At 60.4% G+C, this 24,141-nt stretch overlaps 2 protein-coding genes across 3 annotated transcripts; one reads left to right on the top strand and one right to left on the bottom strand.

Moving 5' to 3' along the window:
• Positions 1–3,056: 3,056 nt before the first annotated feature.
• Positions 3,057–13,633, top strand: LOC128850001 (claudin-15-like). Of its 2 annotated transcripts, XM_054052784.1 has the most exons (6): positions 3,057–3,074; positions 3,979–4,237; positions 7,060–7,188; positions 9,262–9,345; positions 10,640–10,733; positions 13,459–13,633. In XM_054052784.1, the coding sequence occupies exons 2-6, from the start codon at positions 4,015–4,017 to the stop codon at positions 13,544–13,546; spliced, it is 618 nt and encodes a 205-aa protein (XP_053908759.1). In that variant the 5' UTR covers positions 3,057–3,074; positions 3,979–4,014; the 3' UTR covers positions 13,547–13,633. The 2 variants fall into 2 exon arrangements, with proteins under 2 accessions (XP_053908759.1, XP_053908761.1); XM_054052786.1 differs by lacking the exons at positions 3,057–3,074; positions 10,640–10,733 and having other exon boundaries at positions 3,788–4,237; positions 9,262–9,343; positions 13,459–13,630.
• Positions 13,634–15,210: 1,577 nt separating this feature from the next.
• Positions 15,211–20,893, bottom strand: ADAT3 (adenosine deaminase tRNA specific 3). The gene is made up of 4 exons (XM_054052694.1): positions 20,886–20,893; positions 20,240–20,832; positions 17,895–19,037; positions 15,211–17,831 (listed from the first exon to the last, which is right to left on the bottom strand). The coding sequence occupies exons 1-4, from the start codon at positions 20,891–20,893 to the stop codon at positions 15,241–15,243; spliced, it is 4,335 nt and encodes a 1,444-aa protein (XP_053908669.1). The 3' UTR covers positions 15,211–15,240.
• Between the last annotated feature and the right edge of the window lie 3,248 nt (positions 20,894–24,141).

Raw genomic sequence — 24,141 nt, 5'->3', positions numbered from 1 at the left:
CCCATAGCGACCCCTCCGCCCCACTGAGTCTCTGCCCCATAGCGGCCCCTCTGCCCCACTGAGTCTCTGCCCCATAGCGACCCCTCCGCCCCACTGAGTCTCTGCCCCATAGCGGCCCCTCTGCCCCACTGATTCTCTGCCCCATAGCGGCTCCTCTGCCCCACTGATTCTCTGCCCCATAGCGGCCCCTCTGCCCCATAGCGGCCCCTCTGCCCCACTGATTCTCTGCCCCATAGCGGCCCCTCTGCCCCATAGCGGCCCCTCTGCCCCACTGATTCTCTGCCCCATAGCGGCCCCACTGCCCCACTGATTCTCTGCCCCATAGCAGCTCTTCTGCCCCATAGCAGCCCCTCTGCCCCACTGAGTCTCTGCCCCATAGCGGCCCCTCTGCCCCATAGCGGCCCCTCTGCCCCACAGATTCGCTGCCCCATAGCGGCCCCTCTGCCCCACTGAGTCTCTGCCCCATAGCGGCCCCTCTGCCCCACTGAGTCTCTGCCCCATAGCGGCTCTTCTGCCCCATAGCAGCCCCTCTGCCCCACTGAGTCTCTGCCCCATAGCGGCCCCTCTGCCCCATAGCGACCCCTCCAACCCACTGAGTCTCTGCCCCATAGTGGCTCTTCTGCCCCATAGCGACCCCTCTGCCCCATAGCGGCCCCTCTGCCCCACTGATTCTCTGCCCCATAGAGGCTCTTCTGCCCCATAGCGACCCCTCTGCCCCACTGATTCTCTGCCCCATAGCGACCTCTCTGCCCCATAGCGGCCCCTCTGCCCCACTGAGTCTCTGCCCCATAGCGGCCCCTCCGCCCCACTGATTCTCTGCCCCATAGCGACCCCTCTGCCCCACTGATTCTCTGCCCCATAGCGACTCCTCTGCCCCATAGCGGCCCCTCTGCCCCACTGAGTCTCTGCCCCATAGCGGCTCTTCTGCCCCATAGCGGCCCCTCTGCCCCACTGATTCTCTGCCCCATAGCGGCCCCTCTGCCCCACTGAGTCTCTGCCCCATAGCGACTCCTCTGCCCCATAGCGACCCCTCTGCCCCACTGATTCTCTGCCCCATAGCGGCCCCTCTGCCCCACTGATTCTCTGCCCCATAGCGACCTCTCTGCCCCATAGCGACCCCTCTGCCCCACTGATTCTCTGCCCCATAGCGGCCCCTCTGCCCCACTGATTCTCTGCCCCATAGCGGCCCCTCTGCCCCACTGAGTCTCTGCCCCATAGCGGCCCCTCTGCCCCATAGCGCCCCCTCTGCCCCACTGAGTCTCTGCCCCATAGCGGCCCCTCCGCACCACTGAGTCTCTGCCCCATAGCGGCCCCTCGGCCCCACTGAGTCTCCGCCCCATTGCTGCCCCTCTGCCCCATAGCGGCCCCTCTGCCCCATAGCGACCCCTCTGCCCCACTGATTCTCTGCCCCATAGCGGCCCCTCTGCCCCATAGCGACCCCTCTGCCCCACTGATTCTCTGCCCCATAGCGACCCCTCTGCCCCACTGATTCGCTGCCCCATAGCGGCCCCTCTGCCCCATAGCGGCCCCTCTGCCCCACTGATTCTCTGCCCCATAGCGGCCCCTCTGCCCCATAGCGACCCCTCTGCCCCACTGATTCTCTGCCCCATAGCGGCCCCTCTGCCCCATAGCGGCCCCTCTGCCCCCCATTCCCCCCCCATCTCCGGGGCAGTGGGGGGGGTGTGGGGTGTGGGTCCCCCCCCGCCCCCCCCTTTCCTTCCTGCCCCTCCCCCCCCCCCTCCACAGTGGCCTTCGGGGACCCTTCGGCCGCCGCAGCGACACCGTCTGTGTCCCCTCCGTCCCCTTCTCTGTCCCCAACCCTCGTGTCCCCCTCTGCCCTTCGCTTTGTCCTTTGTCCCCAACCCCATCCCTTTGTCCCCAACCCCCCTCGTCCCCATCTTTGTCCCCTTTGTCCTCCTTTGACCTTCACTTTGTCCCTGTCCCCATCTTTGTCCCCAACCCCTTTGTCCCCTTTGTCCCCATCGCTGTCCCCTTTGTGTCCCCCTCTGTCCTTGACTTTGTCCTTTGTCCCCAACCCCATCCCTTTGTCCCCGTCCCCCCCTCGTCCCCATCTTTGTCCCCATCGCTGTCCCCAACCCTCGTGTCCCCCCTTTGACCTTGACTTTGACCTTGTCCCCATCCCTGTCCCCAACCTCTCGTGTCCCCCCATCCCCATCTTTGTCCCCTTTGTCCCCATCTTTGTCCCCAACCTCTCGTGTCCCCCCATCCCCATCTTTGTCCCCTTTGTCCCCATCTTTGTCCCCAACCCTCGTGTCCCCCCTTTGTCCCCATCGCTGTCCCCTTTGTGTCCCCCTTTGACCTTGACTTTGACCTTGTCCCCATCTTTGTCCCCATCTTTGTCCCCATCTTTGTCCCCAACCCTCATGTCCCCCTTTGTCCCCCTCGTGTCCCCCCTTTGACCTTGACTTTGTCCCTGTCCCCATCTTTGTCCCCATCTTTGTCCCCAACCCCTTCGTCCTCGTCCCCATCGCTGTCCCCCCTCGTGTCCCCCTCTGTCCTTGACTTTGTCCTTGTCCCCAACCCCATCCCTTCGTCCCCCCCGTCCCCATCTTTGTCCCCTTTGTCCCCATCTTTGTCCCCCCTTGTGTCCCCCTTTGACCTTCACTTTGTCCCTGTCCCCATCCCTGTCCCCATCTTTGTCCCCATCTTTGTCCCCAACCCTCGTGCCCCCCTTTGACCTTGACTTTGTCCTTGTCCCCATCTTTGTCCCCTTTGTCCCCATCCCTGTCCCCATCTTTGTCCCCAACCCCTTTGTCCTCATCCCCATCGCTGTCCCCAACCCTCGTGTCCCCCCTTTGTCCCCATCGCTGTCCCCCCTCGTGTCCCCCTTTGACCTTGACTTTGTCCTTTGTCCCCAACCCCACCCCTTTGTCCTTGTCCCCATCCCTTTGTCCCTGTCCCCAACCCCGTCCCTGTCCCCATCCCTGTCCCCCCATCCCCATCTTTGTCCCCTTTGTCTTTGTCCCCCCTCGTGTCCCCCCTTTGACCTTGACTTTGTCCCTGTCCCCATCTTTGTCCCCAACCCCTTTGTCCTCGTCCCCATCCCTGTCCCCCCTCGTGTCCCCCCTTTGTCCCCACCCCTGTCCCCCTCCTGTCCCCCTCCTGTCCCCATCCCTGTCCCCATCCCTGTCCCCCTTTGTCCCCATCCCTGACCCCAAACTCGTCCCTGTCCCCATCGCGTCCCCTCCTTACTCCGTGTCCCCTCCTCGTCCCCTCCTTGTCCCCATCCCTGTCCCCATCCTTGACCTCCTTGTCCCATCGTTGTCCCCATTGTTGTCCCCTCCTTGTCCCCATCCTTGACCTCCTCGTCCCCATTGTTGTCCCCATTGTTGTCCCCATCGTTGTCCCCATCCCTGTCCCATCCTTGACCTCCTTGTCCCATCCTTGTCCCCATCCTTGACCTCCTTGTCCCATCCTTGTCCCATCCTTGTCCCCATCCTTGACCTCTTTGTCCCATCGTTGTCCCCATCGTTGTCCCCATCCCTGTCCCCATCCTTGACCTCTTTGTCCCCATCCTTGTCCCCATCCTTGTCCCCATCCTTGACCTCCTCATCCCCATTGTTGTCCCCATCGTTGTCCCCATCCTTGTCCCCATCCTTGACCTCCTTGTCCCCTCCTTATCCCATCCTTGTCCCCTCCTTGTCCCCATCCTTGTCCCCATCCTTGACCTCCTTGTCCCCTCCTTGACCTCCTTGTCCCCTCCTTGACCTCCTTGTCCCCATCCTTGTCCCCATCCTTGACCTCCTTGTCCCCTCCTTGACCTCCTTGTCCCCATCCCTGTCCCCATCCTTGACCTCTCTGTCCCATCCTTGTCCCCATCCTTGACCTCTTTGTCCCCTCCTTGTCCCATCCTTGTCCCATCCTTGATCTCCTTGTCCCCATTGTTGTCCCCATCCTTGTCCCCATCCTTGACCTCCTTGTCCCATCCCTATCTCCATCCTTGACCTCCTCGTCCCCATCCCTGTCCCCATCCCTGTCCCCATCCCTGTCCCCATGTCCCCTCCGAGCTGGCCGGTGGCCCTGGCGGTGGCTTTGGGGGTCACCGGATGGGCTTTGTTGGTGGCCGCATTGTCCCATTCCGCGTGGGGACTCGGAGGGACCGCCGGAAGCGTCGTCACCACCGTCACCGTCCTCCGAGGGCTTTGGGCCGACTGCGTCACCGACGCCACCGGAGTCACCTCCTGCGTCCCCTCCATCTCCCTCATCACCCTTCCCGGTGAGGGGAATATCGCGATATCATATCGCGATAGGGGCGATATCGCGATATGGGGGATATGGGGGATATGGGGGATATGGGGGATATGGGGGATATGGGGATATGGGGATATGGGGGATATGGGGGATATGGGGATATGGGGGATATGGGGATATGGGGATATGGGGGATATGGGGGGATATGGGGATATGGGGGATATGGGGATATGGGGATATGGGGGATATGGGGGATATGGGGGATATGGGGGATATGGGGATATGGGGGATATGGGGATATGGGGGATATGGGGATATGGGGATATGGGGATATGGGGGATATGGGGGATATGGGGATATGGGGATATGGGGATATGGGGGATATGGGGATATGGGGATATGGGGATATGGGGGATATGGGGGATATGGGGATATGGGGATATGGGGATATGGGGGATATGGGGATATGGGGATATGGGGGATATGGGGATATGGGGGATATGGGGGATATGGGGATATGGGGATATGGGGGATATGGGGGATATGGGGGATATGGGGATATGGGGATATGGGGGATATGGGGGATATGGGGATATGGGGATATGGGGGATATGGGGGATATGGGGATATGGGGATATGGGGGATATGGGGATATGGGGGATATGGGGGATATGGGGATATGGGGATATGGGGGATATGGGGGATATGGGGGATATGGGGATATGGGGATATGGGGGATATGGGGGATATGGGGATATGGGGGATATGGGGATATGGGGATATGGGGGATATGGGGATATGGGGATATGGGGGATATGGGGATATGGGGGATATGGGGATATGGGGATATGGGGGATATGGGGATATGGGGGATATGGGGGATATGGGGATATGGGGATATGGGGGATATGGGGATATGGGGGATATGGGGGATATGGGGGATATGGGGGATATGGGGATATGGGGATATGGGGATATGGGGATATGGGGGATATGGGGATATGGGGATATGGGGGATATGGGGGATATGGGGATATGGGGATATGGGGGATATGGGGGATATGGGGATATGGGGATATGGGGGATATGGGGGATATGGGGATATGGGGATATGGGGATATGGGGATATGGGGATATGGGGGATATGGGGATATGGGGATATGGGGGATATGGGGGATATGGGGATATGGGGGATATGGGGATATGGGGGATATGGGGGATATGGGGATATGGGGATATGGGGATATGGGGATATGGGGGATATGGGGGATATGGGGATATGGGGATATGGGGATATGGGGGATATGGGGGATATGGGGGATATGGGGGATATGGGGATATGGGGGATATGGGGGATATGGGGGATATGGGGATATGGGGATATGGGGATATGGGGGATATGGGGGATATGGGGATATGGGGATATGGGGATATGGGGATATGGGGATATGGGGGATATGGGGGATATGGGGATATGGGGATATGGGGGATATGGGGGATATGGGGATATGGGGATATGGGGATATGGGGGATATGGGGATATGGGGGATATGGGGATATGGGGATATGGGGGATATGGGGATATGGGGGATATGGGGATATGGGGGATATGGGGGATATGGGGATATGGGGGATATGGGGGATATGGGGGATATGGGGATATGGGGATATGGGGATATGGGGGATATGGGGGATATGGGGGATATGGGGATATGGGGATATGGGGATATGGGGATATGGGGATATGGGGATATGGGGATATGGGGATATGGGGATATGGGGATATGGGGGATATGGGGATATGGGGATATGGGGATATGGGGATATGGGGATATGGGGATATGGGGATATGGGGGATATGGGGATATGGGGATATGGGGATATGGGGATATGGGGATATGGGGGATATGGGGATATGGGGATATGGGGATATGGGGGATATGGGGATATGGGGGATATGGGGATATGGGGATATGGGGGATATGGGGATATGGGGATATGGGGATATGGGGATATGGGGGATATGGGGATATGGGGATATGGGGGATATGGGGATATGGGGATATGGGGGATATGGGGATATGGGGGATATGGGGGATATGGGGATATGGGGGATATGGGGGATATGGGGATATGGGGGATATGGGGGATATGGGGATATGGGGATATGGGGGATATGGGGATATGGGGATATGGGGGATATGGGGGATATGGGGATATGGGGGATATGGGGATATGGGGGATATGGGGGATATGGGGATATGGGGATATGGGGGATATGGGGATATGGGGATATGGGGGATATGGGGATATGGGGATATGGGGATATGGGGGATATGGGGGATATGGGGGATATGGGGATATGGGGATATGGGGGATATGGGGATATGGGGATATGGGGGATATGGGGATATGGGGGATATGGGGGATATGGGGATATGGGGATATGGGGGATATGGGGATATGGGGATATGGGGATATGGGGATATGGGGATATGGGGGATATGGGGATATGGGGATATGGGGGATATGGGGGATATGGGGATATGGGGGATATGGGGATATGGGGGATATGGGGGATATGGGGATATGGGGGATATGGGGATATGGGGATATGGGGGATATGGGGGATATGGGGATATGGGGATATGGGGGATATGGGGGATATGGGGGATATGGGGATATGGGGGATATGGGGGATATGGGGGATATGGGGATATGGGGATATGGGGGATATGGGGGATATGGGGATATGGGGGATATGGGGGGGATATGGGGATATGGGGGACACAGGGTGGGATATGGGGGTACCCGGGGGTCCCCCACACTGTCCCCCCCTCTCCGCAGGGTACCTGCAGGGCTCTCGGGCTCTCGCCGTCACAGCCGCCGTTTTGGGGACCGCGGGGGTGGCTTTGGGGGCCGCGGGGACACAGAGGCGCCTGCGGGTGACAGCGGGGACCCTGCTGCTGCTGGCGGGTACGGGGGGGCTGTGGGGCACCTATGGGGCAGCTATGGGGCAGCTGTGGGTCTCTATGGGTCTCTATTGGTCTCTATTGGTCTCTATTGGTCTCTGTTTTCTATGGGTCTCTATTGGTCCCTATGGGTCTCTATGGGTCTCTATGGGTCTCTATGGGTCTCTATGGGTCCCTATGGGTCTCTATGGCTCTCTATGGGTCTCTATGGGTCTCTATGGTCTCTGTGGGTCTCTATGGGCCCCTATAGGTCTTTATGGGTCTCCATGGGTCGCTATGGGGCTCTGTGTGGCCCTGTGGGTCTCTATTGGTCTCTGTTTTCAATGGATCTCTATAGGTCCCTATGGGTCTCTATGGGTGTCTATGGTCCCTGTGGGGCTCTGTGGGGCTCTATGGGTCTCTATAGGTCACTATGGGTCCCTACAGTCTCTGTGGGTCTCTATAGGTCACTATGGGTCCCTACAGTCTCTGTGGGTCTCTATAGGTCACTATGGGTCCCTACAGTCTCTGTGGGTCTCTATGGGGTCACTATGGGTCCCTACAGTCTCTGTGGGTCTCTATGGGGTCTCTATGGGTCTCTATGGGTCTCTATGGTCTCTATGGTTCTCTATGGGTCTCTATGGTCTCTATGGGTCTCTATGGGTCTCTATGGTCTCTGTGGGTCTCTGTGGGCCCCTATAGGTCTCTATGGGTCTCCATGGGTCGCTATGGGGCTCTGTGTGGCCCTGTGGGTCACTATGGGTCTCTATTGGTCTCTGTTTTCAATGGATCTCTATAGGTCCCTATGGGTCTCTATGGGTCTCTATGGTCCCTGTGGGGCTCTATGGGTCTCTATAGGTCACTATGGGTCCCTACAGTCTCTGTGGGTCTCTATGGGTCTGTATGGGTCTCTATGAGTCTCTATGGTCTCTGGGGGTCTCTATGGGTCTCTATGGGTCTCTATGGTCTCTATGGGTCTCTATGGGTCTCTATGGTCTCTGGGGGTCTCTATGGGTCTCCATGGGTCACTATGGGTTTCTATGAGTCTCTATGGTCCCTGTGGGTCACTATGGGTCTCTATGGTCTCTATGGGTCTCTATGTTCTCTGTGGGTCTCTATGGGTCACTATGGGTCTCTATGGGTCTCCATGGGTCACTATGGGGTTACTATGGGGCTCTGTGGGCTCTATAGGTCCCTATGAGTCCCTATAGCTCTCAATGGGTCTCTATGGTCTCTATGGGTCTCTATGGGTCCCTATGGGTCTCTGTGGTCTCTATGGGTCTCTATGGTCTCTATGGGTCTCTATGGGTCCCTGTGGTCTCTATGTTCTCTGTGTCTCTATGGGTCTCTGTGGGTCTCTATGGTCTCTATGGGCCTCTATGGGTCCCTATGGGCTCTATGGGTCTCTACGGGCCTCTGTGGGTCTCTATGGGTCTCTATGGGTCTCTATGGGCCTCTGTGGGTCTCTATGGGTCTCTATGGGTCCCTATGGGTCCCTATGGGCTCTATGGGTCACTATGGGTCTCTGTGGGTCTCTATGGGTCACTATGGGTCACTATGGGTCTCCAAGGGTCACTATGGGGTTACTATGGGGCTCTGTGAGCTCTATGTTCCCTATGAGTCCCTATGGCTCTCAATGGGTCTCTATGGTCTCTATGGGTCTCCATGGGTCACTATGGGTCACTATGGGTCTCTATGGGTCTCTATGGTCTCTGCGGGTCTCTATGGGTCTCCATGGGTCACTATGGGTTTCTATGAGTCTCTATGGGTCTCTATGGGTCACTATGGGTCACTATGGGTCTCTATGGGTCTCTATGGTCTCTGCGGGTCTCTATGGGTCTCCATGGGTCACTATGGGTTTCTATGAGTCTCTATGGTCTCTATGGGTCTCTATGGGTCACTATGGGTCTCTATGATTCTCTATGGGTCCCTATGGGTCTCTATGGGTCTCTATGGTCTCTATGGGTCTCTATGGGTCTCTATGGTCTCTGGGGGTCTCTATGGGTCTCTATGGTTCTCTATGGTTCTCTATGGGTCCCTATGGGTCCCTATGGGCTCTATGGGTCCCTATGGGTCGATCTATGGGGCTGCCCCACAGGTGTTTGTGCCGCCATCGCTGCCGCCTGGTTCGGAGCGGCCGTCACGCAGGAGTTCTTTGACCCCAATCATGGGGGGGCCCGGTGGGGGCACTTGGGGGGCACTTGGGGGGCACTTGGGGGTCAGGACATGGGGGTTATGGGGGGGCTGTGAGGTTGGGGGGCACTTGGGGGTCACTTGGGGGTCAGGACATGGGGGTTTGGGGGGGCTGTGAGGTTGGGGGGCACTTGGGGGGCACTTAGGGGGCACTTGGGGGTCACTTGGGGGTCAGGACATGGGGGTTATGGGGGGGCTGTGAGGTTGGGGGGCACTTGGGGGGCACTTGGGGGTCAGGACATAGGGGTTTGGGGGGGCTGTGAGGTTGGGGGGCACTTGGGGGTCACTTGGGGGTCAGGACATGGGGGTTTGGGGGGGCTGTGAGGTTGGGGGGCACTTGGGGGGCACTTAGGGGGCACTTGGGGGTCACTTGGGGGTCAGGACATGGGGGTTATGGGGGGGCTGTGAGGTTGGGGGGCACTTGGGGGGCACTTGGGGGGCACTTGGGGGTCAGGACATGGGGGTTTGGGGGGGCTGTGAGGTTGGGGGGCACTTGGGGGGCACTTGGGGGTCAGGACATGGGGGTTATGGGGGGGCTGTGAGGTTGGGGGGCACTTGGGGGGCACTTGGGGGTCAGGACATGGGGGTTTGGGGGGGCTGTGAGGTTGGGGGGCACTTGGGGGTCACTTGGGGGGCACTTAGGGGTCAGGACATGGGGGTTATGGGGGGGCTGTGAGGTTGGGGGGCACTTGGGGGGCACTTGGGGGTCAGGACATGGGGGTTTGGGGGGGCTGTGAAGTTGGGGGGCACTTGGGGGGCACTTGGGGGTCAGGACATGGGGGTTTGGGGGGGCTGTGAGGTTGGGGGGCACTTGGGGGGCACTTGGGGGTCAGGACATGGGGGTTATGGGGGGGCTGTGAGGTTGGGGGGCACTTGGGGGGCACTTGGGGGTCAGGACATGGGGGTTTGGGGGGGCTGTGAGGTTGGGGGGCACTTGGGGGGCACTTAGGGGGCACTTGGGGGTCAGGACATGGGGGTTTGGGGGGGCTGTGAGGTTGGGGGGCACTTGGGGGGCACTTGGGGGTCAGGACATGGGGGTTTGGGGGGGCTGTGAGGTTGGGGGTCACTTGGGGGTCACTTGGGGGGCACTTGGGGGTCAGGACATGGGGGTTTGGGGGGGCTGTGAGGTTGGGGGGCACTTGGGGGTCACTTGGGGGTCAGGACATGGGGGTTTGGGGGGGCTGTGAGGTTGGGGGGGCACTTGGGGGGCAGTTGGGGGTCCGGGGGGTGTGTGTGGGGTTTTGGGGTGCACTGACCCCCCCCTGTCCCCCCCCCCCCCCGGTTCGAGCCCGGTCCGGGGGTGCTTTTGGCCGCGGGGGGGGGGGGGGCCATGGCCGCGGGGGGGGCGACGCTGCTGGGGGGGACCCGAACGACGCGGTGAGCCCCGAAAACAGCCCCTGAACCCCAAAATCACCCTCTGAACCCCAAAAACCCTCCTCTGGACCCCATAACCCTCCCCTGAACCCCAAAAGAACCCCTGAACCCCCAAATCGCCCCTGAAACCCATAACCCCCCCTTGAACCCCAATACAGCCCCCGAACCCCAAAATCATCCCCGAACCCCAAAACAACCCCTGAACCCCAAAACAACTCCTTTGAACCCCAAAACCATCCCTGAACCCCATAACCCCCCCTTGAACCCCAAAACAACCCCTGAACCCCAAAACAGCCCCTGAACCCCAAAATCATCCCTGAACCCCAAAATCGCCCCCGAACCCCCAAAACAGCCCCTGAACCCCAAAACAACCCCTTTGAACCCCTAAACCATCCCTGAACCCCGAAATCGCCCCTGAAACCCATAACCCCCCCCTTGAACCCCAAAACCGCCCTCTGAACCCCCAAAACCCCTCCTGGAACCCCAAAACCCCCCATGAGACCCCCCCAAACCCCCCCTGGAACCCCAAAACCCCTCCTGGAACCCCAAAACCCCCCATGAGACCCCCCCAAACCCCCTTCTGGAACCCCAAAACCCCCCATGAGACCCCCCCAAACCCCACCTGGAACCCCAAAACCCCTCCTGGAACCCCAAACCCCCCCATGAGACCCCCCCAAACCCCTCCTTGAACCCCAAAACCCCCCATGAGACCCCCCCAAACCCCCCCTTGAACCCCAAAACCCCCCATGAGACCCCCCCAAACCCCTCCTGGAACCCCAAAACCCCCCATGAGACCCCCCCAAACCCCTCCTGGAACCCCAAAACCCCCATGAGACCCCCCCAAACCCCTCCTGGAACCCCAAAACCCCCCCATGAGACCCCCCCAAACCCACCCTGGAACCCCAAAACCCCCCATGAACCCTTCCCAAACCCCTCCTTGAACCCCAAAACCCCCCATGAGACCCCCCCCAAACCCCCCCCCTTGAACCCCAAAACCCCCCATGAGACCCCCCCAAACCCCTCCTGGAACCCCAAAACCCCCCATGAGACCCCCCCAAACCCCCCCTGGAACCCCAAAACCCCTCATGAGACCCCCCCAAACCCCTCCTGGAACCCCAAAACCCCCCATGAACCCCTCCCAAACCCCCCCTGGAACCCCAAAACCCCTCCTTGAACCCCAAAACCTCCCATGAACCCCTCCCAAACCCCCCATGGAACCCCAAAACCCCCCATGAGACCCCCCCAAACCTCCCCTGGAACCCCAAAACCCCCCATGAGACCCCCCCAAACCCCCCCCTGGAACCCCAAAACCCCCCATGAGACCCTCCCAAACCCCTCCTGGAACCTCAAAACCCCCCATGAGACCCCCCCAAACCCCTCCTGGAACCCCAAAACCCCCCATGAGACCCCCCCAAACCCCTCCTGGAACCCCAAAACCCCCCATGAGATCCCCCAAACCCCTCCTGGAACCCCAAAACCCCCCCATGAGACCCCCCCAAACCCACCCTGGAACCCCAAAACCCCCCATGAACCCCTCCCAAACCCCTCCTTGAACCCCAAAACCCCCCATGAGACCCCCCCAAACCCCCCCTTGAACCCCAAAACCCCCCATGAGACCCCCCCAAACCCCTCCTGGAACCCCAAAACCCCCCATGAGACCCCCCCAAACCCCTCCTGGAACCCCAAAACCCCCCATGAGACCCCCCCAAACCCCACCTGGAACCCCAAAACCCCTCCTGGAACCCCAAACCCCCCCATAAGACCCCCCCAAACCCCTCCTGGAACCCCAAAACCCCCATGAGACCCCCCCAAACCCCTCCTGGAACCCCAAAACCCCCCATGAGACCCTCCCAAACCCCTCCTGGAACCCCAAAACCCCCCATGAGACCCCTCTAAACCCCCCCTGGAACCCTAAAACCCCCCATGAGACCCCCCCAAACCCCTCCTGGAACCCCAAAACCCCCCTTGGAACCCCAAAACCCCCCATGAGACCCCCCCAAACCCCTCCTTGGACCCCAAAACCCCCCATGAGACCCCCCCAAACCCCCCCTGGAACCCCAAAACCCCCCATGAGACCCCCCCAAACCCCTCCTGGAACCCCAAAACCCCCCTTGGAACCCCAAAACCCCCCATGAGACCCCCCCAAACCCCTCCCTGAACCCCAAAACCCCCCATGAGACCCCCCCAAACCCCCCCTGGAACCCCAAAACCCCCCATGAGACCCCCCCAAACCCCCCCTGGAACCCCAAAACCCCCCATGAGACCCCCCCAAACCCCTCCTGGAACCCCAAACCCCCCCATGAGACCCCCCCCCAAACCCCTCCTGGAACCCCAAAACCCCCCATGAGACCCCCCCCAAACCCCTCCTTGAACCCCAAAACCCCCCATGAGACCCCCCCAAACCCCTCCTTGAACCCCAAAACGCCCCATGAGACCCCCCCAAACCCCCCCTGGAACCCCAAACCCCCCCATGAGACCCCCCCAAACCCCCCCTGGAACCCCAAAACCCCCCATGAGACCCCCCCAAACCCCTCCTTGAACCCCAAAACCCCCCATGAGACCCCCCCAAACCCCCCCTTGAACCCCAAACCCCCCATGAGACCCCTCCAAACCCCCCCTTGAACCCCCAAACCCCCCATGAGACCCCTCCAAACCCCTCCTGGAACCCCAAAACCCCCCATGAGACCCCCCCAAACCCCTCCTTGAACCCCCAAACCCCCTTTTTTAGGCCCCCCCAGGCTCCCTCCCCCCCCCGCCCCGCGGCCGCTTCCACTGCCAGTCTGGGGGGGGGCTACGGCCTCAACGCCTACGTCTGAAGTGGTGGACGGACAGACAGACACCCATCGAGACCTCTCTAAACCCATGAAAACAACATTATGAACCCCCCCGAGATGAAATGGAACCATCGAGAACCCCCCCGAGAAGAAAAAGAAGGGGAAAAAAGGGAATAACCCCCCCATTAAAGTCAATGGAACCGTCCGGGTCGCCTTCCCCCCCCCAATCCCCATTAAAGTCAATGGAACCGTCCGCCCCTCCATTGAGGTCAATGGAACCGTCCGCCCCTCCATTGGGGTCAATGGAACCGTCCGCCCCTCCATTGAAATCAATGGAACCGTCCGCCCCTCCATTGAGATCAATGGAAGCGGTCGCCCCCCCCCATTAGGGTCAATGGGCGAGTCCGGGTCTCCCCCTCCCCGCGCGGAATGGTTCGGTCCGAGGAGGGGGGGGAGAGAAATAGGTGCTCCCAGTGCCCTCCCAATGCCCTCCCAGTGCTTCCCAGTGCCCTCCCAGTCCCTCCCAGTGCCTCCCAGTGCCCCATAGTCCCTCCCAGTGCCCTCCCAGTGCCCCATAGTCCCTCCCAATGGTCTCCCAGTCCCCTCCAGTGCCTCCCATTGCCCTCCCAGTCCCTCCCAATGCCTCCCAGTGCCCCATAGTCCCTCCCAGTGCCCTCCCAGTCCCTCCCAATGCCCTCCCAGTGCCTCCCAGTCCCTCCCAATACCCCATAGTCCCTCCCAGTGCCCTCCCAGTCCCCCCCAGTGCCCTCCCAGTGCCCCACAGTCCCTCCCAATGGTCTCCCAGTCCCCTCCAGTGCCTCCCATTGCCCTCCCAGTGCCCCATAGTCCCTCCCAGTGCCTCCCAGTGCCCTCCCAGTGCCCCTCAGTGCTCTCCCAGTCCCTCCCAATGCCCTCCCAGTCCCCCCCAGTGCCTCCCAGTGCCCCATAGTCCCTCCCAGTGCCTCCCAGTGCCCTCCCAGTGCCTCCCAATGCCCCATAGTCCCTCCCAGTCCCCTCCCAGTCCCTCCCAGTGCCTCCCAGTGCCCTCCCAATGCCCTCCCAGTGCCCCATAGTCCCTCCCAGTGCCCTCCCAGTGCCCCATAGTCCCTCCCAGTGCCCTCCCAATGCCCTCCCAGTGCCCTCCCAGTGCCTCCCAATGCCCCATAGTCCCTCCCAGTCCCCTCCCAGTCCCTCCCAGTGCCTCCCGTTGCCCCATAGTCCCTCCCAATGCCCTCCCAGTCCCTCCCAGTACCCCATAGTCCCTCCCAGTGCCCTCCCAGTGCCCTCCCAGTGCCTCCCAGTACCCCATAGTCCCTCTCAGTCCCCTCCCAGTGCCCCATAGTCCCTCCCAGTGCCCTCCCAGTCCCTCCCAGTACCCCATAGTCCCTCCCATTGCTTCCCAATGCCTCCCAGTGCCCTCCCAATGCCCTCCCAGTGCCTCCCAGTCCCTCCCAATACCCCATAGTCCCTCCCAGTGCCCTCCCAGTCCCCTCCAGTGCCTCCCATTGCCCTCCCAGTCCCCCCCAGTCCCTCCCAGTACCCCATAGTCCCTCCCAGTGCCCTCCCAGTGCCTCCCAGTGCCCTCCCAGTGCCCCATAGTCCCTCCCAGTGCTCTCCCAGTGCCTTCCCATTGCCTCCCAGTGCCTCATAGTCCCTCCCAGTGCCTCCCATTGCCCCATAGTCCCTCCCAGTTCTCTCCCAGTTCTCTCCCAGTTCTCTCCCAGTGCTCTCCCAGTTTATTCCAGTTCCCCGTCCCCCAGTGGGGCGCAGGCTGCCGGGGCGACGCCGCCGTAGGCGCGGTAGCGGTGGTTGAGTGGCCGTCGGCCGTGGAGGCCGTAGCGGGTGGCGACGGCGCCGTGGGGGGCGGCGACGCCGAAGAGGACGCGGCCGACGCGGCTGTGGAGCAGCGCCATCGCGCAGAGCGCGCACGGCTCCCGCGTGACGTAGACGTCACAGCCCCGCAGGAGGTACGGGGACACCACCGCGGGTGGTGGAGGTGGTGGGACATCATGGAGGGGGTCCATAGGGTCATGGGGGGCATCGCCGGGGGACACCGAGGCACTACGGGGGACGGTTTTGAGGGTTTCATGGGCAATGGAGGCTTCATGGTGGATGTCTTCATGGTCAATGGTGGCTTTGTGGTCAATGGAGGCTCCGTGGTGGACGTCTTTGTGGTCAATGGTGGCTTCATGGTCAACGCTGAGACCAATGGAGGCTCCATGGTGGATGTCTTCATGGTCAATGGTGGCTTCGTGGTCAATGGAGGCTCCATGGTCAATGTCTTCATGGTCAATGGTGGCTTCATGGTCAATGGAGGCACTATGGTCAATGTCTTCATGGTCAATGGAGGCTTCGTGGTCAATTGAGGCTCCATGGTCAATGTCTTCATGGTCAATGGTGGCTTCAAGGTCAACGCTGAGACCAATGGAGGCACTATGGTCAATGTCTTCATGGTCAATGGTGGCTTCATGGTCAATGGAGGCTCCGTGGTTGACGTCTTCGGGGTCAATGGAGGCTCCATGGTGGAGGTCTTCATGGTCAATGGTGGCTTCGTGGTCAATGGAGGCTCCATAGTCAATGTCTTCATGGTCAATGGAGGCACTATGGTGGATGTCTTCGTGGTCAATGGTGGCTTCAAGGTCAACGCTGAGGCCAATGGAGATGCCATGGTCGATGTTTTCATGGTCAATGGTGTCTTTGTGGTCAATGGAGGCTCCATGGTCAATGTTTTCATGGTCAATGGTGGCTTCAAGGTCAACGCCGAGGTCAATGGAGGCTCCATGGTGGATGTCTTCGTGGTCAATGGTGGCTTCGTGGTCAATGGAGGCTCCGTGGTGGACGTCTTCATGGTCAATGGTGGCTTCGTGGTCAATGGAGGCTCCGTGGTGGACGTCTTCATGGTCAATGGTGGCTTTGTGGTCAATGGAGGCGCCGTGGTGGACGTCTTTGGGGTCAATGGTGGCTTTGTGGTCAATGGAGGCTCCATGGTCGACATCTTCGGGATCAATGGAGGTGTTGTGGTGGACGTCTTTGTGGTCAATGGTGGCTTCGTGGTCAATGGAGGCTCCGTGGTGGAGGTCTTCATGGTCAATGGTGGCTTCAAGGTCAACGCTGAGACCAATGGAGGCACTATGGTCAATGTCTTCATGGTCAATGGTGGCTTCAAGGTCAACGCTGAGGCCAATGGAGATGCCATGGTGGATGTCTTCATGGTCAATGGTGGCTTCGTGGTCAATGGAGGCTCCATGGTTGACGTCTTCATGGTCAATGGAGGCTCCATGGTGGACGTCTTCATGGTCAATGGTGGCTTCATGGTCAATGGAGGCTCCATGGTCGATGTCTTCATGGTCAATGGTGGCTTCAAGGTCAACACTGAGGCCAATGGAGATGCCATGGTTGACGTCTTCGGGGTCAATGGTGGCTTCGTGGTCAATGGAGGCGCCGTGGTGGATGTCTTCATGGTCAATGGTGGCTTCATGGTCAACGCTGAGACCAATGGAGATGCCATGGTGGACGTTTTCATGGTCTTCATGGTCAATGGAGGTGCCATGGTGGATGTCTTCGTGGTCAATGGAGGCACTATGGTCAATGTCTTCATGGTCAATGGTGGCTTCATGGTCAATGGAGGCGCCATGGTGGATGTCTTCATGGTCAATGGTGGCTCCATGGTCAATGTCTTTGTGGTCAATGGTGGCTTCATGGTCAATGGAGGCACTATGGTCAATGTCTTCATGGTCAATGGTGGCTTCGTGGTCAATGGAGGCGCCGTGGTGGACGTCTTCGGGGTCAATGGTGGCTTCATGGTCAATGGAGGCTCCATGGTCAATGTCTTCGTGGTCAATGGTGTCTTCAAGGTCAACGCTGAGACCAATGGAGACACCATGGTGGATGTCTTCATGGTCAATGGTGGCTTCGTGGTCAATGGAGGCACTATGGTCAATGTCTTCATGGTCAATGGTGGCTTCATGGTCAATGGAGGCTCCATGGTGGACGTCTTCGTGGTCAATGGTGTCTTCAAGGTCAACGCTGAGGCCAATGGAGATGCCATGGTGGACGTTTTCATGGGCTTCGTGGTCAATGGAGGCGTTGTGGTGGACGTCTTCATGGTCAATGGTGGCTTCGTGGTCAATGGAGGCTCCATAGTCAATGTCTTCATGGTCAACAGTGTCTTCAAGGTCAACGCTGAGACCAATGGAGGCACTATGGTCAACGTCTTCATGGCCAAGAGGACCATTGTGGTCAATAGGGTCAACGTGGTCAACATCAGCGTCCATGGAGACACCATAGTCAACGTCTTCATGGTCAACGGTGTCTTCATGGTCAACACTGAGACCAATGGAGATGTCATGGTCGACGTCTTCATGGTCAACGGTGTCTTCATGGTCAACACCTCCATGGCCAACGCCATCTTCATGGCCACAACCAAGACCACCCTGGTGGCCCAACCTCCCCCCGGCCTCTCTCTGCCCTTGGGCCACCATCTCCAAGGCGGCCATGACGGCGTGGGCCAATGGGTTCCTCCCCCTCCGTTGGTCGTAGGCCACCGCCAGAACCTTCCGCGTCCGCCGTTCCACCACCACGGCGCCCACCGGCACCATCCCCCGCCGCGCCCCTCGCCGCGCCGCCTCCACCGCCAGCGCCATCATGGCGGACGCTTCTTCTACCTCCTCGGGACTCAACGGCGTCGTCGACGACTCTTGGGGGGTACCACCGCGGGTCACCCACGGCCAAAGCCCCATGGACAACGCCGACGCCGTCTCGGCTCCCGGTGACGGCACTCGGCCCGGCAACGCCACCAGGAATGGCGGACCCAGGCCGTGAGGGGACACCTCCGGGCCCAGGAGGACCTCCAGCGGTGGGAGGGGCTGCGGGGGGGGCACTGGGGGGGCACCACCAGTTATGGGGTCTCCGGTGTCCCCAGTGTCCATCTTGACCATAGTGGGGGCACCAGTAAGCCCAGTAACCCCAGTATCCATGGTGGCACCAGCGGTGGCCCCAGTATCTCCAGTGCCTTTGGTGGTTATAGTGGTTTCACCACCAGTTATGGGGTCTGCGGTGTCCCCAGAGTCCATCTTGACCATAGTGGGGTCACCAGTAAGCCCAGTAACCCCAGTATCCATGGTGGGACCAGCGGTGGCCCCAGTATCTCCAGTGCCTTTGGTGGTCACAGTGGGGACACCACCAGTTATGGGGTCTCCGGTGTCCCCAGTGCCCATCTTGACCACAGTGGGGTCACCAGTAAGCCCAGTAACCCCAGTATCCATGGTGGGACCAGTGGTGGCATCAGTATCTCCAGTGCCTTTGGTGGTCACGGTGGTTTCACCACCAGTTATGGGGTCTCCGGTGTCCCCAGTGCCCATCTTGACCACAGTGGGGGCACCAGTAAGCCCAGTAACCCCAGTATCCATGGTGGGACCAGGGGTGGCCCCAGTATCTCCAGTCCTGGTGGCCTCAGTGACCCCGGAGTCGCCATTCCCAGTGCTCCCAGTGCTCCCAGTGCTCCCAGTTCCGGCTCCTGCTGCGGCTTCAAGGTCTGGTGGGTAACAACGGGATGAGCTCCCAGTGCTCCCAGTAACCCCCAGTGTCCTCCCAGTATCCCCCATTCCCCCTATATCCCCCCCATATCCCCCCCATATCTCCCCTCTATTCCCCATATCCCCCCCATACCCCCCTATATTCCCCCTATATCCCCCATTCTCCCCCATATCCCCCTATATCCCCTTATATCCCCCCAATATCCCCTTATATCCCCCCATATCCCCCCATTCTCCCCCCATATCCCCCCATATTCCCCCTATATCCCCCCATTCTCCCCCATATCCCCCCTATATCCCCTTATATCCCCCCCATATCCCCCCCATTCTCCCCTATATCCCCCCCATATCCCCCTATGTCCCCCATATCCCCCTATATCCCCCCCATATTCCCCCATATCCCCCCATATCCCCATCATATCCCCCCTATATCCCCCCCATATCCCCTTCTATCCCCCCCATATCCCCCTATATCCCCCCCATATCCCCATATCCCCCCTATATCCCCCCCAATATCCCCTTATATCCCCCCCATACCCCCCTATAACCCCCCAATATCCCCCCATATCACCCCATTCTCTCCCATATCCCCTATACCCCCCCATATACCCCCTATATCCCCCCAATATCCCCCCTATAACCCCCCATATCCCCCTATATCCCCCCTATATCCCCCCTATATTCCCCCATATCCCCCTATATCCCCCCAATATCCCCTTATATCCCCCCCATACCCCCCATATCCCCCTATATCCCCCCCTATATTCCCCCATATCACCCCTATATCCCCCCATATCCCCCTATACCCCCCATATTCCCCCTATATCCCCCCATTCTCCCCCATATCCCCCCTATATCCCCTTATATCCCCCCAATATCCCCTTATATCCCCCCCATATCCCCCCATATCCTCCCTATATCCCCACATTCTGCCCCATATCCCCCCTATATCCCCCCCAATATCCCCTTATATCCCCCTATTCCCCCCAATATCCCCTTATATCCCCCTATATCCCCCTATTCCCCCCAATATCCCCTTATATCCCCCCCATACCCCCCTATAACCCCCCAATATCCCCCCATATCCCCCTATATCCCCTTATATCCCCCCCATATCCCCTTATATCCCCCCATATCCCCTCATATCCCCCTAATATCCCCTTATATCCCCCCATATCCCCCCCTATCCCCCCCCCCGTACCCCGGATGTGGCTCCGGAGGCAGAGCAGCACCGCGGCCCCCCCGGGTCCCCCCCTCAGCCGTTTGATGTGGGGCAGTCGGGGCAGCGGTCGGACCCGGTTCAAATCCCGCAGGAGCCGCTGCGCTTCCCGGCGGTCCCACAGCGGCGCCGCCACCGCCCACAGCACCGGCACCGGAGCGCGAGGCCAAGGCACCGCCCAGGGGGCGGGGCTACGGCAACGAGGGGCGGGGCTGCGGCCGCCCAGGGGGAGCGGCGGCGTTGGGGCCGGGGAGGAGGGGGCGTGGTCTGAGCCACAGGGGAGCGGTGAATGGGAGGAGGGGGCGTGGTCTGCGCTGGATGGGGCGTGGCCTGAGCCACAGGGGAGCGGTGGGAGTGGTGTATGGGAGGAGGGGGCGTGGTCTGAGCCACAGGGGAGCGGTGAATGGGAGGAGGGGGCGTGGTCTGCGCTACAGGGGGCGTGGTCTGAGCCACAGGGGAGCGGTGAATGGGAGGAGGGGGCGTGGTCTGAGCCACAGGGGAGCGGTGTATGGGAGGAGGGGGCGTGGTCTGAGCCACATGGGAGCGGTGAATGGGAGGAGGGGGCGTGGTCTGCGCTGGAGGGGGCGTGGCCTGAGCCACAGGGGAGTGGTGTATGGGAGGAGGGGGCGTGGTCATAGCGGTGAGGGGCGTGGCCTGAGCCAGAGGGGAGCAGCGGGGTTGGTGTATGGGAGGAGGGGGCGTGGTCTAAGCTAGAGGGGGCGTGGCCTGAGCCACAGGGGAGGGGTGGGATTGGTGAATGGGAGGAGGGGGCGTGGTCAGAGCGGTGAGGGGCGTGGCCTGAGCCAGAGGGGAGCAGCAGGGTTGGTGTATGGGAGGAGGGGGCGTGGTCTGCGCTAGAAGGGGCGTGGTCTGAGCCACAGGGGAGCGGTGAATGGGAGGGGGCGTGGTCTGCGCTAGAGGGGGCGTGGTCTGAGCCACAGGGGAGTGGCGGCATTGGAGCGGGTGAGGAGGAGGCGTGGTTTGCGCTAAGGGAGGCGTGGTCTGTGCTAAAGTAGGTGTGGTCAGAGCGGAGAGGGGCGTGGCCTGAGCCACAGGGGGGTGGCAGGATTGGTGCAGGGGTGGAGGGGGCGTGGCCTGTTGGAGGAGGGGCGGGGCTTGAGGGCATGAGGAGCAATGGGAGTGGAACAGAAGGGGAAGGGGCGTGGTCAGAACCGGAGAGGGCGTGGCCTGTTGTGGGATGGGCGTGGCCTGAGCTACAAGGGGCAGGGCTTGAGTCCCAGGGGGCGGGGCCAGAGCAGCGCCGCGGGGGTGGAGCAGGGGAGGAGAGGGCGTGGCCTGACCCGCAGAAGGCGTGGTCTGAGGCTGAGGGGGCGTGGTCTGAGCCAGAGAAGGGCGGGGCCTCCTGGGGCTCCATCCACCTGGAAGGGGGGAACAGGGATTGGGGTAACCTCAGTGCCCCCCAAGTGCCCCCCCAAACCCCATAGCCCCCACCAGGACCCCCCAAACCCCCATGGACCCCCCCTCAAACCCCATATTCCCCCCCCCAAAGTGTCCAGGACCCCCCAAACCCCCCCAATAAACCCCACCCCCACCCCCATAGCCCCCCCATATCAACAACCGCCCCCCAAATGACCCCCCAAACCCCATAACACCCCCCCAAGACCCCCAAACCCCCATGGACCCCCCCTCAAACCCCATATTCCCCCCCCCAAAGTGTCCAGGACCCCCAAACCCCCCCACTAACCCCCCCCACCCCCATAGCCCCCCCCTATATCAACCCCCCCACACCCAAATGTCTCCCCCAAACCCCATAATACCCCCCAGGACCCCCCCTCAAACCCCATATTCCCCCCCAAAGTGTCCAGGAACCCCCAAACCCCCCCACTAAACCCCCCCCACCCCCATAGCCCCCCTATATCAGCCCCCCCCCCAAATGTCCCCCCAAACCCCATAACAACCCCCCAGGACCCCCCAAACCCCCATGGACCCCCCCTCAAACCCCATATTCCCCCCCCCAAAGTGTCCAGGAACCCCCAAACCCCCCCACTAAACCCCCCCCACCCCCATAGCCCCCCCATATCAAACCCCCCCCCCCAAATGTCCCCCCAAACCCCATAATACCCCCCCAGGACCCCCCAAACCCCCATAGACCCCCCCTCAAACCCCATATTCCCCCCCCCAAAGGGTCCAGGAACCCCCAAACCCCCCCACTAAACCCCACCCCACCCCCATAGCCCCCCCCATATCAACACCGTCCCCCCAAACCCCTCCCCTGAACCCCCCCGCGACCCCACGTGGCGCCTCCCCCCCCTTCCACCTTCGTCCGCCGCAGCCGCCGCCGCTTTGGCCACGCCCACTCTAAACCACGCCCCCCCGCCGCGCGCTGGTTACGCCCATAGCGAGCGCTGCTTGGTTAGAAGGGAAGGGGGCGTGGCCGTAGGGCGGAACCATTGAGGCGGGGGGAGACGGGAGGTACCATGTTGGGGGGGGAAGAGGGAAAGGGACCAATAGGCACCAGTTTACACCAGTAAGAGGGAGAAAGGCACCAGTAGGCACCAGTTAACACCAGTAAGGGGGGAGAAAGACACCAGTAGGCACCAGTTTGAACCAATATGAGCCAGTGGGTTACCAGGAGGCACCAGTGAGGGCTCTATGGGGCACTGGGGAAACTATGGGGTCTCTATGGGCTCTCTATGGGTTTCTATGGGGCCTCTATGGGGCACTATGGGGTCTCTATGGATCTCAATAGGGGCTCTATGGGTCTCTATGGGGTCACTATGGCTCTCTATGGGGCTTTTATGGGTCTCTATGGATCTTTGTGGGTCTCTGTGGATCTCTGTGAGTCTCTATGGATCTCTATGGGTTTCTGTGGGGGCTCTGTGGGGCTCTATGGGTCCTCTATGGGGGCTCAATAGGGGTTCTATGGCTCTCTATGGGGTCTCTATGGCTCTCTAGGGGGATTCTGTGGGTCTCTATGGGGCTCCATGGGTCATCTATGGGTCTCTATGGGTCTCTATGGGTCCTCTATGGGGGTCCTATCGGGCTCTATGGGGCTCCATGGGTCATCTATGGGTCTCTATGGGTCTCTATGGGTCCTCTATGGGGGTTCTATGGGGCTCTATGGGGCTCCATGGGTCATCTATGGGTCTCCATGGGTGTCTATGGGCTCCATGGGTCATCTATGGGGTCTCTATGGGGCCTCTATGGGGGTCTCGGTCTCTTTGAGGGCTCTATGGGTCTTTGTGTGTCTTTATGGGCTCTCTATAGGGTCTCTATGGAGTCTCTATGGGTCTCTATGGGTCCTCTATGGGTCCTCTATGGGGGTTCTATGGGGCTCTATGGGGCTCCATGGGTCATCTATGGGACTCTATGGGTCCTCTATGGGGGTTCTATGGGGCTCCATGGGTCATCTATGGGTCTCTATGGGTCCTCTATGGGGGCTCTATGGGGCTCCATGGGTCATCTATGGGTCTCTATGGGGCTCCATGGGTCTCTATGGGTCTCTATGGGTCCTCTATGGGGGTTCTATGGGGCTCTATGGGGCTCCATGGGTCATCTATGGGGTCTCTATGGGGCCTCTATGGGGGTCTCGGTCTCTTTGAGGTCTCTATGGGTCTCTATGGGTCTCTGTGTGTCTTTATGGGTCTTTATGGGCTCTCTATAGGGTCTCTATGGGTCTCCATAGCGGCTCAATAGGGCGCATACCCCGCCCCTCCCCCGACCACGCCCCCTGCTCTATCACCCCGCCCCTCCCTCCCTGACCACGCCCCCTGCTATCTCACCCCGCCCCTCCCTATATGGCCACGCCCCCTTTCAGCCCCCGCTCCGCTCTCTTCCCCGCCTCTGCGCACGCGCGCTGCTCCCCTCCACCCCTCCTCTCCCTGACCACGCCCCCTTTTTTCCCCAGCCCCGCCCCTCCATGC

Source organism: Cuculus canorus, chromosome 36 (genome assembly GCF_017976375.1).
Source record: "Cuculus canorus isolate bCucCan1 chromosome 36, bCucCan1.pri, whole genome shotgun sequence".
Classification (NCBI taxonomy): Eukaryota; Metazoa; Chordata; class Aves; order Cuculiformes; family Cuculidae; genus Cuculus; species Cuculus canorus.
Note: the sequence above shows the minus strand (reverse complement) of the source record. Positions and strands in the feature narration are given on the sequence as shown.